Source organism: Lissotriton vulgaris, chromosome 1_1, assembly GCF_964263255.1.
Source record: "Lissotriton vulgaris chromosome 1_1, aLisVul1.2, whole genome shotgun sequence".
Lineage (NCBI taxonomy): Eukaryota > Metazoa > Chordata > Amphibia > Caudata > Salamandridae > Lissotriton > Lissotriton vulgaris.
Window position 1 is genome coordinate 553094691 of NC_141685.1, and position 18533 is coordinate 553113223.

The 18533-nt window shown below is 41.4% G+C and overlaps 1 protein-coding gene across 1 annotated transcript in view; it reads left to right on the top strand.

Annotated features, from left to right (window-relative positions):
• Positions 1–18533, top strand: part of HFM1 (helicase for meiosis 1) — a 2890879-nt gene that overhangs the window by 1085761 nt on the left and 1786585 nt on the right. Inside the window, exon 12 of the mRNA XM_086925623.1 lies at positions 4086–4174. Coding sequence (XP_086781749.1) covers positions 4086–4174 — 89 coding nt within the window. The remainder of the gene's footprint in view (positions 1–4085; positions 4175–18533) is intronic.

Consider the following 18533-nt stretch of genomic DNA (forward strand, 5'->3'; position numbering starts at 1 on the left):
GAAACCGAATAGGATGAATATCGGGCTACTCCCGGCCTAAATACGTATATATGTGCAACGATAGACACGGGTTGAGAATAATAACTAGCATCAGTTCCCCCGTGTATAGTAACAACATTAATAGTAATGTTTACCTGATATAGATGGAGGGTTAAATTGAAATATACTATCTACTACCTTCAGGTATTCACGGATAAAAAAAGGCAGGCTTCAGTTGGAGAGAGGGTCATAACAGAAATACCCCACGCACAACAACCTGCAAGTGACAGGAGGTGATTGAGACAAGAAGGCTGAGGAAATGTGTAAGAACCCCCGCAATTGAAGTAAGTGCACAAACCACTATATAATAGTTACTCAGACTAAGGTTGGCCAATCTATCTATCTTGATGAGCATACAACATATATCATTAACCCCCTAGGAATCGAGGGGCGATTGAAAAACAAATTCCTGAACAGAGGGCTGATAAGTAAATGTGAAGGTCCAGAAGAACTGAGACCCAAGAGGAATAAGTGGCATACCAAGAGCCTTACCTTTTTAAGTAAGTGACCTATATCTTCGGAGCATAGGGCAACAATTTTGATAATGGTTGATAAATACATTAACATTCAACCCATGTTTTCAACAGCATAGGATCCGTGGGACAAATTTATGATTAAAAATTCTCACGAAGAGGACCAAGAAAGTAACTCAAAGGTCCACCACTCTATGAGAGGAAGCCATATACAGGCAATTCATGTAAGAATAATAAATGACTACCCAAGTAGACACTTGTGACACATAGAATAACAAACCATATGACAAAATAGACATTTCTTTTCAAGTAGGGAGTATTGATACTAATTGTATGTATTCATTTTGTAGAATGAAGAAGCCATGTTTTTTAAAAATTCCGTCTTGAGGAAGGTGTTTACACGATCAAAAATAAGGCACCGAACCGCGTCGACATAAGGACCTAATTTTATTTGATTGTAACAAATTTTATTGTGATTTGTGTACTAATTTGAGATTGTTTATTGCACTATACTGAGTGGCTACTCAGAGATTTGTACTATAATGACATTTCTTGTAAACAAAAACTGTTAAAATAATCTTATATTAGAGTATTCAAATGTATTGTGTTTTATCAAAATGTGTACCAACAATTTTAACTACAATTTTTTTTTTAAGAATAAAAGTCTTGAGAGAAATTAGCATTTCAAGTGTTTTGTATTAACAATTAACTGTGTCACTATAAGGGTTAGAAAGTCATTATTTGAATGTGGGCTGATAGGTCAGCATTAAATTGAGCAACACAGAAAGGAATTCCTTTTTCTTTATTTCTTTCTTAAAACACCCTAGCACTTAGCAAATATCAACGCCAAGATATGGCACCAAGCTTTTATTGATGAAATATTAACTTCTATATTCAGTTTAAAAATAAATATTGTTTAAAGTGCTGAGTTGCGATCTCAGTGATTATATAAAAGCTAGTTATTATGATTTGGTGTGTCAAGCCCTGTGTGAAGTCCCGCCTGAGTGTTTATTTATTGACTTGGCCAGAATGTCAACTTAGTTTTTGCCTAACACCCACAAACGGTACTCCGTCCTTTTCACTTTCTTTTTCCAATGCATTGTTTTGTCATTTTTAAAAGAATATAGCTGGTAAGGTTTAAAAAAAATCTTCTTCTGTGAGATTAACTTTCTTTCTCCTGCCATGATTGGTCATTCTTCTGTTCTTTACTCTGTCCAAATTATGCCGTTTTTTACTGATGCAATAGAGTTTTCCGCTAACATTTCTATAGTTCTAATGTGCACACAAAATTTGGCATTTGACTCTCTGCTAATTTCTACCATAAATAGGCCCCAGCAGCAATCTACATGTTTGTTAGAAAAGAAGTGTCAATGTGTCACCTTGGGGAAAACTGACAATTTATATAATTTTAACAAGAAGACTTATCATCAGATGTTTTTTTAGTTCTTAGAGTGTATCCATTTCTGGTACTAATATTGCTTGTCTTAAAACTCTCACCTCCAACTGCACTGACCTTTTACCCAGCGCTCTCTTGCCAGGAGGTTTTAGGGGATTCACAAGGGTTTCCTCTGCCACTTCCTCTGCTTAGTCTACGGCCTCTCATCGAACTTAACTGCTCCTTCTCTATTCCAGAAGATTTGTTCGAGGCCAGGCCCAGGGGCTTGGACGGGGACAACGAACCAGCCCTCACGCTGCCAGGAGTTCCCCAGAAGTCGATTTGCGCCGAGGCCTGCCTGTTCCATCTGCACTGAGGCCTGCCTGTTCCTGCAGGGCCTTGAAGCTGCCTCCGACCACAGCCCCCCTCACCGCTTCACTACTTGCTCCGCAGCTGACCGACTCCGAATGAGCCTCAAACAATGAACAAAGCTTTACCATGAAAAAGCTGGCACCTGCAACACTCCTCAGGCTCTGGAGCATACCCATGGCTCTCAATTCAATAGACCCGGCCCTGAGAAATATGTGCCGGTGCTTAGCATCTGAACACACCGGCACAAATTAAGCACTGCATATAATGAATTTTAACATTAAATGCCAGCGTGATTGTTGGAAAATCTGAAGCTCACACCCCTCCAGTTTTACTAACCAAGCTAAGCCCCTGCTCACCAAATCGGTAACAGTCCTTCCAAACTCTTATAGAGAATCTTATCACTACACCTTTCAGGAAAATATGTCTTACATCGTAGATCTGAAGGTCACGCTAACCATCAAATAATCAGCACTAGAGCTCTTATTTTTGTTGAAAACATTACTACCAGACTTACAACTCCTCTGTTGGCAGTAAAACTACTGCTTATTTCCCAATTTTGCACATGTTGTAGCTAAAAAAGTTGCATTCCCCTATTGATCGCCACAGGAGCTACCCATAAACCCAAGAAGGACAGGGTACGTATTGTTTAAAGACAGCAAGGTCCTTCTAGGTGTTACTAAGCATTAGATGAGATTAACCAATTTGCAGATAGTAACAAATCCTATCCAGTTAGTAATATACTTGTATAACATGTGTAGACCTTATTGTGTAAGAGAATTTTTTATGAACATACATACAGGTAGCAAACTATAAGTATCCAATCATGGACTATATACAAAGGTTCTACAAAAAACACAACAGTGCTCTGTGAAATGGTTGATCACAGTGCAAGTAAATGAGTTTGCAAACAAACAGCTCAATAGTATGATCAGTAACAAAGGAAATCGACATAAGAATGGCCAACAAACTAATGCATCAGAAATGTAGACATCATGTATAAATATATGAGCCTAGAAAAATTCACAAAGCTCCTAAATGGCATAATAATTTCAGAGAGTGCTTTCGCCAAAAGGTGTTCTTGGGGTTTCGACCCATAATCGATAATTCCAGGATCATCAACAGGGCACATTCATTTTCAGAGCACACAATGTTTGGTCGTAGGTTCCTAAGCAGTCACACAGACAGCAAGATTTATTCCACCACTGCAAGCTTGTCAGGCTGTAACAAGGTTACTAATAAAACATAAATGCCTTTTCAATGGAAGCTCTGATCTTACCATACCTACAGCTGAGGCATGGGCATCAGCTGCTCCCGTTTATGCCACTGCCAGAAACATGGTGTATTGTGAGACAATTTTAATGTATATGTATAACTATTTGTGTGCTTCTTCTGCAGTGATTGTTTAGTTTAGCTTATATATTTTTTGATTCCTGTTTACAAGAGGACACAAGCAAACAATAATTACATAGAACATTTTACAAAAAATATACCCTACAATTGTTGAAATAAAACTGAAGTAGAACTACAATACTTATTGGCCATGTCCCCCATCATGCTTTTAACACCCAACCCCTATCCAGGGCTTGCCTCTGGTAAATCATTTATATTGTTCATCAGCCAGCTTCACAGCTTAAACAGAGTGTGGGACATGTAGAACTAAATTAGGCTTTTCTCTTCACAAAATCTCTAACAAGTCTAAACCTGAATAAACAATTTGTGGTCCTCTCAGAGCCTATAACAATCTTTCTAAACTTGGTTATATGAAACCGCTCTTACTCTAGAAGTACCCAACTTTAGTAATGTTTCCTTTTTTCTCCCTACTGTAGTTTTGTGCCACTAGGAAAGGCGTACAACAGGCTGCTTCCGTCCTTGCTAAAGATGCAAAATTTGTTATGGATCTACAACATAAACAAAGGTGAGTTCACATTTTAAATGACATGTCACAATCAACTAGAAAAAGTGTATCAGGATTGAACTTACAATTTGTCTAGAAACCAAAGTTCAAATGCTGACTTCTTCATGTGTTTTCCCATGTACTGCTAAAACATTTCTTTCCTTCCCCAAAACAGGTTTTTCTATTGTGTAAGAATCCATTTATATAAGTTATAAAGTACAGAAATATTGTTTGAACATTGAGAGGCCCAGTTACAAAAGGTAAAATCTACATATGTCCATTTCCTAGTAGTAAGTTTACTCTGACAGTTTTGAGCAGCTTTATTAAATTGGGCTATTCACAAAATCCAAGTGTTAAGTAACTCAAAAGTGTAGACTTACATGTCTCCAGCCCTTGAAACAGGAAGTGGAGCCAAATTTACAAGGGTAATGTTACTGCTGCCGATAAGGAGCGGTTGCACATCCAGCACCACACATGGCCATGCATTAATACAGCATATATAAAATAGTTTAAAAGATAAATACATCTAAGTTAATTGTTAAAAATTAATTACCAAATCAAAGCATTTTAACAAATGTAATAACCGTTGTGGGGAGAACATGGCAGCAGCTAGCTGAGCGGACCGCTTGCTTGCTGCCGGAGGTACTCACGTCCAGATTCTTGGATGTTGGCGACGTTTGAGAACCCGCTGTGTCTTCATTTCCTTACCCTTCTTGATACAGATGCAGTTTTTTTCTTTTTGCCTTCTTTCCCCTGTTTGACATTTTCCTTTCATCGTTTGGTGTCGCGGGATGTGCGTTGGTGCGCTTTTGAATGTCCCGCGCTGGTCTGCTGCAGCCCTGGAGCTGAGGAGGGGCCGCAGAGCAGCGGCTTTCGGTCTCCTCCGGGTTGATGCTGGAAGAGGCAGCACAGTGCGCCTTTCGACAGCATCACGGGGGAGCTCCTTGAAACGGCTGTGGGCGCTTCCAGAAGGCAAAGGATTTTTGCCACTGATAGTCTCACCGCCACAGTGACAGAAGCCCCAACAACAATTACAGCAGTTGCAGGAAGGACAGGAAGGGGAGACGCTGAGCACAGTGCTATTTTGGCAGCAGAGAGGGACAGACTTGAAATTACCCCCATACGACCATGTATATCGCTACAAAGAGAAGAGACACAGGGAGGGAGAAAGAATCCTACAGACTCTAGTGCAAGAGAAAATGCCGCCCAAATAACACACCAAGTAATAGGAGGAAAAAAGGGCCAGAAGCTAGGCAGAAGGCCAACGAAGGCAAAACAGCCGGATAATCCAACAAAGTGTAGCTTAAAAGAGAGTCAGGGAGTGAGTAAAAATCAAAATGGGACTAGCTTGCCTACCTTCCAGCATCGTGAGGTAAAAGGTAGAAGAGCCAAGCTAGGTAGCGCTACAAAACACTCCTTGAAATCCCAATTAAGGTTAAGATCACGCCATCGCTAAGGCCCTATTTAAAATTCAGCCTTTGGTGCTGAACGTAGCTGAGCAGAGGGCGAATCTGAGAAAGCGTGTTAACCGACCAACACATACTCAAGACACCTGGGATATTCAAGACAGAATGGAAGCGCTAGATAGCTCTCTCCATATGTCGCAGTCTCCCCCTGAAATAGTTCTGATAGGCTCCACAAGATCGGAGTCTGAACACCTGCAGAAAGTAGATCAAGTCAGAGCAGGAGCTGACAAAGAGCAAATTGAAGATGAAACCTCTGTGAAGCAAGTAAATGCAGGACCCTCAGTATCATCTATGGAGGTTCTTTTTTCCTCTCTATCTGTAGATATAAAAAATGGTTTTGCTGTCTCCGAAACAAATCAAAGAGAGATTCGGCAATTCTGTGAATCTCTAGACAAAAAAGTCGATCTCCTAAATTCCAGAACTGTGGCTTTAGAAAGCTTGGTGGAGGAAATAAGAGAGGACCTAGGAGCTGCCAAATCTGAAATTGCCCAACTTAAGAAGGATGGGATATCTTTACGAGACAGACTTGAGTTATTAGAGAACAATTCACAAAGAAACAACCTCCGTCTCTTAAATATTCCAGAAGGTAGAGAAGGAGATGATATTAAGTCCTTCATAGTGACCCTTAAAAAGGAGTCAATACAGATAGAAGAAACGGAGGAAGATTTAAAAAGAGATATATAGAGGATCCATAGAGATCCTTTTAGGAAACATCCACATCGTCCTAAGCTGAGGAAGATACTCCTAATTTTCTTGTCATTTTCTTTAAAGGAAAAAATCCTAAATTATGCCCTGAAGCAAAAATCATTAAAATCCAGAGACTTGTCCTATGAAATTCGCTCTGACTTGTCTCGGGCCACATTGGATAGACAATGGGAGCAAGGGAGGAGAATGGATGTATTTAAAAAGCTTGGGGCAAATGTACAGCTAAAGTTTCCTGCACTCCTGAAGATCATGCAGAATAATAAGATGTATAATCTAAAGTCCGTTCAGGAGGCAGATGAACTTTTGGGATGCTTAGGAAAAACTGCAAAATAGTTTAGAAGTCATTTCTTTTCCCTTTTCACTGTATAGTAGTCTTTTTTTCAATGTTCACTGTATATTGATTTAATATCTAAGCCCAAGACCCTAATCTCTAACCTAAATCTTTAAAATATGGAGGGAATGAAGGGAGAAGAAGAGAGATGAATAGATAAGAAAAGGAAAAAGATGGGGACAGGGAAGGCAATTAATTCAAAAATCCCGAATATTTAACAAGAAAACTGGAGAAAAGAATCCCTTAAAGGGGGTTATCGTACACTGTCAACATCATACATACAAAATATCACATGTATAGATGGACTTCATGGGTACCCCGGTAGAAGAATCTGGACTATCGGTCCAGGTAAATGAGGGTTGGGTTCTCCAGGGAGGGAAACAGGGGAGGGGTTACGGAAGGGCTTGCAAGGGAGCACGGGTGGGAAGCATGAGGGGGAAAAAAGAAAAAAATAATCCTCATTTGTTATATGGTCTGATTAATCTATATTTATTGTGTAGGGTAGATCGGTTGTTTCTATCGTGGGAGCAGAGTGGCAAGAGATGCATCATCCTAAAACCTCTAGCTTTTAAACCATTGTGAAGAATGTACAATGTTTATCCTGGAACGTAAATGGTTTGAGAGTAAAATCCAGAAGGGCAAACATTATACAATATTTGAAAGACTCCCCCGCTGAGATTATTATTTTGCAGGAAACTCACTTTTTGAAGCAAGAACTCCTAGAAATCTTTAAAAAAGTTAAATGGATTGAACATCTCATCTGTTCAGATCAGAGTGCTAGTATTAGAGGTGTAGCCATTTTAATGAGGAATCACGCTAAGACTAGAGTGCTTAAATCTCTGGCAGACCCAGGTGGCAGGTGGGTTATTGCCAGATTATCTATTCAGGGCTTTTTGACGACAGTAGTGGGCTAATATGGCCCGAACCAAGATGATCCCTCTGTGTTAAAAACTATTTTTTCACATCTTTTAGAATTTCCAGAGCCTATTATCTTGGCGGGCGACTTCAACACCGTTCTCAATGCTTTACTAGATAAATCCCCAAGCAGCAGAGCAAATACAACATCAAAATCCCGGGCCTACTTATAAACAATGATGGCACAGATGGGATTATGTCAAGTGTGGAGGGAGAGATCGGGCGTTCAGCTAGGTGTTTCTTTCTACAATAACAAGTACCATCACAAATCCAGAATAGATTACATATTGGTTAGCCATGACCTGAGGGGTGAAATCAAGGACATAGCTATCTGACTCCTCATCTGTCTGATCATGCTGTTGTATATATGGGTTTGGTTTTAGAAGAGAGGGAATGCCCAAGGATATGGACTTTCGATCGCTCTTTGATGCTAGATGAGCCCGAAGTAGAGTTCCTATCTCAGGAAACTGTGTTTTTCTTCAACACAAATGTGGGCTCAGCCAATATCTCTGTAGTTTGGGATGCCTGGAAGGCGTTTTTAAGAGGTACAGTTATGAGCAGGCTAGGCTACAAGAATAAGAAATATAGGGAAGAGGTTACGCAAATTGAGTGCGAGATGAAGGTAGTAGAGATCACCTTAAACAATGAAACTGACTCTGGGAATTTTCAAGAACATTTGGCGAATCTCTCAAGCTTAAAAGATCAGTTAGATAATAAGATTCAGTTGAGGCTCACCAAAAAATGGGAAGCTAGTAAGCTTGCCCATTTTGAATATGGCAAGGGTTCCAGTAAATTACTAGCGTGGAATGTGAAGACCGATAGACCGCGTAATATCATAAAGCATATAGAAAATGAAGATCTAAGTATTTTGGTCTCTACAGATGAAGAGATTGGAGACGCTTTTTTCCAGGACCTCTGTAATGAAGATAATATAGTAGACACTACTAGCGCAAATGAGTGGATAATGGGATGTGAGCTTGCCTCCTTAAGTCACGTACAATGAGAGAACTTAGATCAAGATATAACACAGTTAGAGGTTAATAAGGCGATCTATGCATGCAAGAGAGGGAAGGTCGCAGGGCCTGATGGACTGCCCGCAGAACTATATAGAGCTGTGGAAGAAGCAATTATTCCAACTATGACATTGCTTTTTAATAAAATCCTCGCAGAAGGCGTCAGGCTTCCCATTTCATGGGGAGAAGCCACCATTTCCCTGATCTTGAAGCCAGGAGAAAATCCAGCGGAATGTGGATCTTATAGACCCATTTCACTGTTGAATACTGATTATAAGGGATTCACAAGGATTTTAGCAGATAGGCTGGGAACAGTGACTGGCGGATTACTTCATCCTGACCAGAAGGGCTTTGTGAAAGGTAGGATCCTTTCAAATGTTACATATGATTTTATAGGCGCTATTGATATTGCCTCAACTTTCTTGTTACCTCTTGCCGCCATAACACTCGACGCCACTAAGGCTTTTGATAGTCAACTGGGTCTATCTTGAAGCAGTATTAAATAAGTTTGGGTATGGAGAAAAATTCAGTCGAGCTACTCAGCTTATTTATAGTGACCCCTCGGCTAGACTTGTAGTCAACGGTAAACTGACAAACCCTTTTAAGTTCACTAGGGGGACCAGACAGGGCTGTCCCCTCTCCCGACTCCTTTTTGATTTATATATAGAACCCTTTGCTCAGCGTTTGAGAGATAGTGCTGGCATTCCACCTTTTAGATTCAGAGAATGGGAGAGGAAGATAGTTCTTTATGCGGACGATGTCTTAATTCTTTCATCCGATCTCAAGACATCTTTTCCCCAGATCATTAAGTTGGCACAAGATTTCGGACAGGTTTCTGGTTATGAGGTCAATGCGACAAAAACAGATATCATGACCTGGAACCTTCCAGATTGTCAGCTACCGATTAAGAGTTAAATAAGATATTTGGGGGTTAAGATTGTTCAGAACATAGACAAGATAGCAGAGACTACTTTAGTTAACGTATCTAAAGAATGCCAGAGGCTTATGAAGTCTTGGGCTCATCTCCCACTGTCTAATATAGGAAAGATAAATTTAATTAAGATGGTAATACTTCCCAAAATTACTTTTTTCTTTGACACCATTCCCCTGCACTTCGATAAAAGAGAGATCGACAAACTCCAGCAAGCAATAAATTCTTTTGATGGGCCTATAAGGCTACAAGAATAGCTTGGAAAAAGCTCAGGCTTAGGAGGGTGAAGGGAGGTCTAATACAACCTCACCTGCAGTATTATGTCTGGGTTTTTCAGAGGTCACTTTCAAGAATGCTATTAAAAACACCAGACCACACAGGGACAAGGGTAATGTTCTTCGCTATGTTAAAAGGAGGGGACCTTCCTCAGGAGGGATTCCTATTCAAATTTGGGTATCAACATTTTTTTAATCCTATGATTAAGCCTCAATGGATGCTCCTTGACTTTGTTGGGCCTTTTCTATCTGGTCAACATAAATAGTCTTCGGTCAGAAGCCACCAGAAAAGAGCGGGACCATTCCCCTTTCCAAAATAGGGGTAAAGTGACCTCATGTTGGTTTGTCGGTAGCCGGTTGGAGGATCCCTTTCCCCGATTCGATCTTGAAGCCTACGTCTCCCAAAAAATGAGAAACGGCTGTAGACATCCTACTGTTGTGTCAACTGAGGTTTGAGGAAAATGAGGATTTCATATAAAAGAAATTGAAAAAAAATTAATAACCAGTTTTTCAATTTAAAAATTGAGGTAGCATTATTTTGTATTAAAATATGAGTAAATTATACCTTATTCTAAACATCACTTTAAATAAATATTTATACATAATGTAAATTTATTTGTTTTACTTTAGTTGGAACTTTCCTAATTGGAACTTCAGAAAAACAATTTCAATTTAATTTAATTTATTCAAAATAATTATATTTTAAATTATTAATGTCATTTACCGTGTGGCATTTGTTTATTTTGTTCTACATTTGAAATAAATATATAAAACTAATTTCCAATAAAATTTGACAAAAAGATATTTTTACTAATTCTTTTCAAGTTTAAAGACACTTTTTTTTACTTTTCCCTATATTTTATCTTAGGCAGAGTTCTTGAGTCTCAACAGCATTAATAATTTGTTGTAACATAATTGAAAAAATTCTTGAAATTAAACTTCTAAGTAATCCCACCTAAAGTAAAAACAATTATTACGTGGTAATAATTATTAAATTGTTGTGTAGAACAAATATACAGTAATCTAATCGTATTTTAATTATATTGTAACAAGAAGTCAAGTTACCTACATTTTTAAATTAAAAAAAGGTCAAAATATATTAAAATAAAACATATGTTTTATTATTTGATCAATTTTTCATATATTCAATTGATATTATTTATTTTGTTAAGTATTGTAAGCAATTTAATTGAAGTTAATTTCACCATATTTCCTTTGGGTTTTATTTAACGTCCCTACCACCATTATTTTCCATGGTAGGGAATTGCAGTATTTGTGAGATGCCAAGGTGGTGCTGGAGTTACTCCAATTCTGAGTTGGAGTACATTTACAATTGTTTTTTGGTCATTTTTGGCAGCTGTAACTATATAAAGGCTATAGATCCCTGAATGTCCCTCACATATATTTTTTAAAGAGGAAAAGTGAATTTGGATTTAGGCTTCAGGCATCAATTCGAGTCTCGGTAACGACTCTGAACATCCTGTGATTGTGGGAAAATCACTTAATCTCCCCTTGCCTAACAAAAATGAATGTGTAACCTCATGTAACATAACCGGTGATATGTAAAGCGCTCTGATACCCGATTCGGTTGCGGGTCAAATTCGTGCTTTATAAAACTCTGAACAAAAAAAAAACTTCATTGGTTGTCTAACAAATGTTTACTCTGGCAATGAATGTTGATTGGTAAGGGTGTTTTAAAAAAAAGATCTGGCTGAGTCAATGCAAAACATTTTATATATATATCGTCTAAGTATTACTATGTGTACATTTATTTCTCAGCTAATTCTTTCTTTGTATAAGTTCTTCGCTGGGTTCCGAAGTACAAGACATAATAATACAAAAACTAAAGTAAAATTACACAACTCCTAGCTAATGTCCTTCATTGTGGTGTTACCACCCTTTTGCTGTCTTCCAATCAATATACAACGCCACTATCGCTGCAAGTAGTTTGGATGATGAACATAATAACCATATACCACTCAGGTTTTAATCAAAGCCATTCTGAATCTCATATAATTTCTTTACACTAGTCTTCATATCATCTATCTGTTGATGTTTGGTAAGTGAAGCATTAGCAAGACGAGTACAATGCTCAGAGCCTATGATCGCATGGATGCCTCAACCCATCTTTGGATGCGGAGGTAACCTAAGTCCTTCTATTCTGCAGGAACACAGCCTTCTGGGCATCTAATTGATCTGTTTTAAAATCTAGGACAATGGCCATGGCATTGACTACTTCCTTCAGTATTTCATCATGCATCTGGTCTCTTCGATGGCCTGTCCTACACCATAGCTGGGATATAGAATGGAGAAAAATCTGTATATTTCGCAGTGCATCCGTCGTCTTTGGAGAGGGTGAAAGGCAGAATGTGTGATAGCAGGGCAACGTAGGTTGAGTAAGAGGCCACAGTCCGCTCTTGAGGCAGCCAAGGATCCTCTATGGTTCTACATATGAACTTTTCATATTCTTCTTGATGTTGACATGTGTGAAAAACCATACCAATGGGGTCCAGTATTTGAAGTGGGGTGAATAATGAAGTATAGTATCTACTATGTCACACTCAGCTCAGCCCACAAAGACACTCTGGCTGTCAGCTTTGTGATGCTTATAAAGCAACCACTGTTCGCATATGGCTAGATGAGTGATATCAGGTCTGTAACTGGCAGCGGATTGTTGTATTTTTCAAGTCCTTCATAAGACAGGGAGGAAATGCCGAAAATTCAGTAAGTCTGTGCCTATAATAGAACAGATGAAAGCATGTTTAATTTTTGCTGACGTGCACTCTGATCCAAGGCACCCTTCCCTCCACATCATAGGGCAAGTGAGTGCAGATACAGCAAGAACAGAGATTAATAGTTTGACTGAGCTTCTCAATCAAGAGTATGTAGAAGTTATTAGCATACACAGCAGTAAAGATAGCAGGCAGGACCTACAGAGGATCCAGTATTCAGGAGATGAATGGTTATCTCTGGTGGCGGTGGTAAGGTTGAGGGGTGGTGGGAGCAGCATTGCACAGTTTTTGCACAGCATTGCTTTGGAAGTGCTGATTAGGATGGTGGGTACTGTGAATCCTACCTGCTGGCAGGTGGCAAAGTATTAATTGGACCAGCGCCAGCAGAAGACCCCTGCCCAGGTGAAAGTTCAGAAGCAGGCACTGGTGGGCAGATATCTTTTTACCAGCTATAATGGTGATGAGTAGAATCTGGTAGGGACCATGTCGTGCCAGGTTACAAGGAGGTCTTCCTTTGATGGATGCATATGAAGACCTAATTTGCTGGCAGGAGGGAATGGCAGGCTTTGTTTGAGCGCTCAGATAAGGCAGCTTACACCTGATTATGGAGCTTTGGAGGAAGGATATAAGCTTTCTGCAATATTGTAAATCTGCATCATAATTCAATTGTATATCTAACTTAGCAGCAAAGATTACAGGGGTTGTGAGCAAAACTGTTGGGTGTCCCATAACTATCTTGTATGAGTTAAGCTTGGTTTTCTGTGTCAGTGTAGCGCATATGTGCCACAAGGCTAAGGACAAAGCTCCAGGCCACTTCAGCTGGGTCTCAGGACATATCACGGTCTTCTTATCCTAAAGGGTAGCTTTGTTTTGTTCCACTTGCCTGCTGACCTCAGAGTGATGGAATGGATCAACACCCAAGGCTTTGCAAATCTTCTGCATTACAGAGTAAATAAAGTGTGTTCTCTGGTCACTTGTTAAATGACTCAGTAGTTCAAACCATGGAATAAAACGCCTAAGTAAATGCTTTGCAACTGTGATGGCATTTGCTTTTGTGCAGGAATAAGCTTCTATGTATCACAAAAGTAGTCAGACAATTACAAATACCATACGAGTATAAAGAGCAGTTCAGCATCTGAATAAAGTCCATGTGTAGAGGCACGAAAGAGGGGACTGAGCAGCGGGGTTGGTCTCGATCTCTTTCTCAGTACATGGGACTGACAGGTGCCACAGTAGTGTAAATGATTTTGGATCATAGAAGAAAAGAAGGGTTCATACCAGTGGATTGCTGCAGCACATAACATGCCAGCCTTACTGACATTGGCAGCTCTATGATAAAACTATGACAGTTGGGGAATAGAAATGTGGATGCTACCATACGCCCTGAACTCTCTCCACACTTCATGTGGGTTTCTTGCACACTTCTGCTTGCTCCAATACTTTTTAAAAAGTTCTCTGTATTCAGTTTTCACATTTACATTAGCTACCATATACCTGGTTGCAAATACAGCGCTCTTTCAGTTACATTACACTTTACATTATTTGCTGTTCCTATGAGGTCTAATGGAGCAATCCGATCTCAGCATGTCTTGCATTAGCTTCTCCTCTGAGCACAATGGGTTCAACTTGCGAGCACGTAGTTGTTAACTCAGTGTCTTTAACAGTTTCTGTTCCGTTCAAGGGAGCATGTTGTTCAACTTCCAACTAGAGGAGGCGGGAGGGGAGGTCCGAGGGGAAAACAGGGGAGGGAGAAGTGATAAGTATTCGCTTATTGACCTGATATTCTATAATGGGACTCGTTATTCACTCTACAGCCATTATAACAAGAGCTATACACTTGTGACCAATGCTTGCGGAGCGGACTCATCTGTTGAATGTGCACTGATTTATAGTTGCAGGGGGCCCCAAATATCTTTAGGTCGAGATGGAGTGGGCATTAGCTCTCAAAAAAGGCCAGCTGTTCTTGGCAATATACTGCTGCATCCTAGAGCCATGTTGCTTTTTTTTTGGCGGGGGGGGTCCTGCCCCAAGTCATTGCTATGTGCCGCTGTGCGAGCAGCAGCAGTAATGCACTAAGCCTCAGGCTCTCTGAAGGCATGTCCTTAACGTATCCCAGTAACACAGTCTGGTAATGGGTGTGCCCGTCATCTCATCTATTGCATCAAAGACGGTCACCCAGTATGCATGGACTTGGCGAAAGTCCCATGCTAGGTGTAAAAAGGTTGCGTCTGGTGCCCCACATCGCTGGCAGCGCGCCTCTGAGATCAATCCTAGTAGCCACAGCCTTACAGGAGTTCTGTAGGTATGGTGCAAGAAATTAAAATGTATGAGGCGCAGTGTATAATTCGGGGAGAGTGCTCGCGCCTGTGTGCAGCAGTATGTCCAGTGCTCCTGCAGGATAGGTATGCCCAGGGCTGTCTCCCACTCCTGCCTTGCCCGTGGAGGGCGTACCAGAGACGTGTTTTGCATATCTGTGTAAAGGTGTGTAATGAACTTGTGCTGGGATGGCTTTTTAAGAAATTTCTCTAAGAATTGCACAGTAGCTGGCACCTCAGGAAAGGAGGGGTGGTAGGCACAGAGCGTGGCTCACAGCTGGAAGTATGTCATTTTTTCTAGCACAGTGAGCTCCTGTCCCTCCCTAATCTGGTGCGTTCTATGAAGGTGCCGTCTGGGAACACACATCCCATTTTTGTAAGCTTCATTTCTCTCAGTTTGGCGCAGGCGCCTGGCTCCGAAAGGAAAGACAAGCATGGATGCTTCACCAAGGGGACCAGGGGGAGTGCATAATATCAAGTTGCACTCTTTTCTGCATGATTTTCCAGGCTCTCACTGTACACCCCACTGTGCATGTTTTGCCAAGCTCTCACTGTGCACCCCACTGTGTCTATCTCTTTTCTAGGTCTGGGCCTTGGTTGATATAGAGTTGCAGGGAGGGGAACCAGGGACACTTGGTCATGTTCCAGTGTAGTATGGGCTATGAACTGAGTTGGGTAAATCCAGTGGAATGCAAATTGTGCCTGCGCGCACCAATAATACAGGTCAAAATCCAGACCCCCAAGCCCACCTTGTTCAAATGGGAGTGTGAGCACCTCCCACACTACTCAGGACTGTTTGTCCGCCGATGCTAACTCTATCATGTTTGAGCACAGCTGCCTTTTGAAGCAGTATGTGAGGGAGCTTGGGGAGCACAACCATCTTGGCAATGGCCACCCTCCTGGCAAGGGAGAGGGGTAGCGTGATCCATCTTTTTATTCGCTGTTCCAGCCAGTCAATGAACCTACCATAATTCGAGCGCCACGGCTCTCCGGGGTCGCTGCTGATCCATATGCCCAGATATTTTACTGGGTCTTGCATCCCCTGTAGGGGAAACTCTGTCTGTGTCTGCGTTGTGGCCTCCGTGAGGGGGAATATCACTGATTTAGACCAGTTAATAACTATCCCTGAAAGGCCTCTGAAGCCCACAAATTCTCTAATCAGGGGGTCCAGGTTATCGCTGGTGTCCTTGATATAAAATATGAAGGTGTCCGCGTATTATGAGACGGGCACCACCCGAAGGTGAATGTAAGGCCTCTGCGAGCATGATGCTGCCAAGGGCGCCATGGCTATGGCAAAAAGGAGGGGCAACAAAGGGCACCACTACCGCGTGCCGCGAAAGATCGGAATCGGGGCTGTTACCACACCGTTAATCCTTATGCGGTCCGTGGGAAGCGAATAAAGTAGGGTGATTACATAGCTGAATTTAGGGCTGAGTCCTATGCGTTTGAGCAGGGTGAATAGATAAGGCCAGTCGAGGTAGTTGAACGCCTTAGTGGCGTCTAGAAGTATAGCTGCTGCTTGCTGTTGCGGATTCACCTTCTGCATCATAGCAAAGAGGGTGCGAAGATTGTGGCCAATGGATCTACCGGGGACAAACCTGCACTGGTCCGGAGGGAGCACCATAGGGAGCAATGGGAGGAGGCGTGGCTAGCTCCAATACTTGATACAATACTGTTTACCACTAACTGAGCTTGTTCCTGTAACTGAGTTAAGTCTTTTAAGGGGGGGAAAGGAAGCAGCGCAATTTGTGCAATATACCGAGCAGCATCAGCAAAACATGATGGGGCAGCTTTTCTGGCAATCGGATCAGGATAATTAATCATGAGCTCAGTGGAGACCCATCGTTATAGATGACTGGATTCTGTACCCTCCCTTTTCCAAAGCATGATGAGTGTCTGCCAGACTAAGGGAAGGTCAGCCTGACAGGCAATCTCCGTGTCAGGGTCAGGCAGCAGAGTGTTTTACATGTGCTATTGTGTAGGTGCCTGGCTGCTTGAGCGAAGGTTTACCAGGCTGAAAATGTCACAGTGCTGTTAGGATCCTTCTCCTCCTGATGAGGGGGAGCGTGTCTGATAGAGTCAGTCCCAGGGGCTTCAGGTTTAAGCTCTGAAGTGCCCAGGGCTAACCGACTATCAATGATGCCACACTACCCTTTCATCACAGAGTGGGGTGGGATCCGCAAGTCTCACTGACCCCACCCCAATTTGTGACGAGATAGTGAAAGTCCTTCTCTCAATATTATGGCCCATCACAAGGTTAGCCAATGAGAGGAAAAGTCAGGAACTTCTGTTTTTCCCTTTCCTCCATGAAGCCTTCAGCTCCTTGCTTGGCCTTTGTACTTCTCCCTCCTGGCATCTGCTGCCCCTGGAGTCACAGCTGTAGCCTGGTAAGCATTTATTGAATGTTTAGGTGCGTGTGTGCATGTATGAAAGTATGTGTATTTAAATGAGAATGTGAATGGATGTTCAAGTGTGAGCATGTATGTGCTTGTGAATGGTGGGTGTGACTATAAGCATGCTCATGAATGGATGGGTGTAATTGATTGTGCTTGTGGATGTGACTGTGCGCACTTGTGAATGGATGTGTGAAAGTGAGGGTGCTGGTATGTGTCTGCCGCTCTACTCCTCCAAATTATGAGCCACCACTGCATGAGAGAATTGGTGGGCCGCACTCAACATCTACAATTGGTTGAGAAAGCATCAAGGCTTTCAACAAATTCTGTACATATTCATGTGTCGCTCCAAAGACATACCTAAAGCCCGTGTCCATGGTTATAATCTTTTTCTGAGCCAGGATAGAGGCTCGAGTTAATGCAATCAGTTCAGTTAGGTAAATCTACCTAGCAATGATCTAACGTAAAAGATGCCAAAGCTGGTTGTGAACATTAGGGTTGTGTGAAATTCACATTATTTGCTTCTTCATAATTAAAAAATATTTATACAATGGTTAGAAATACATACTCCCCCTAGCGACAAACCAGAGAGCGGTAATAAGGGAAGCGCTGAGGTTTTCAGGGAAGAACAGCTAGCAACATGCGAATGAGGTACATTATATATTCACCATCAATCAGGCAATCAGCATAAAGATTGGTGGCACAATTAGAATCTTTCAGGTTGTCCTAAAACTCAGGATAGAAGTTTAGTGTAAATGTATTCAATTTAGACAGGTCAGCAAGTCCAGGTATGTTTTAAATAGCATGTGGACAGTCCCTTTTCCAGTGCCCCAAGTGAACATTAGCAAAACATTATCATCCCTTTCCAGGGGCATTTCCTCTTCACTTTCTGTTGGCCCTTCCTGTCCTCCCTCCTTATGTCCTCAACTTTCCTTCCCCTTTGATCCACCGTTTGTGGCACTCCCCAACCTTTCACATTTTGCTGGATGTTCTGCAACTTCAAAGACATTAATTTGGAGTCGGCATTCTATTTCATTGTTCCTGCACAGCCACATAATAGTTTGCTACAATCACTAACTCCTCTAATTTCTGAGTTTGCCATTCTATACATAATAATCACAAGGAGATGATGGACGGAGCACTGAAACTTTTCAGACACTCACTCTCAGTCACAGATATGGGTTGAATCCATCATCATTCTTTAGCTCACTTCGCCACCTCAGTTCAGACCCAGCTATATGCAAATCAGTCTTGAACCTGTGCCTCATGGGAACAGTCCAGCCTGAACTACCAAGCCATGTCTT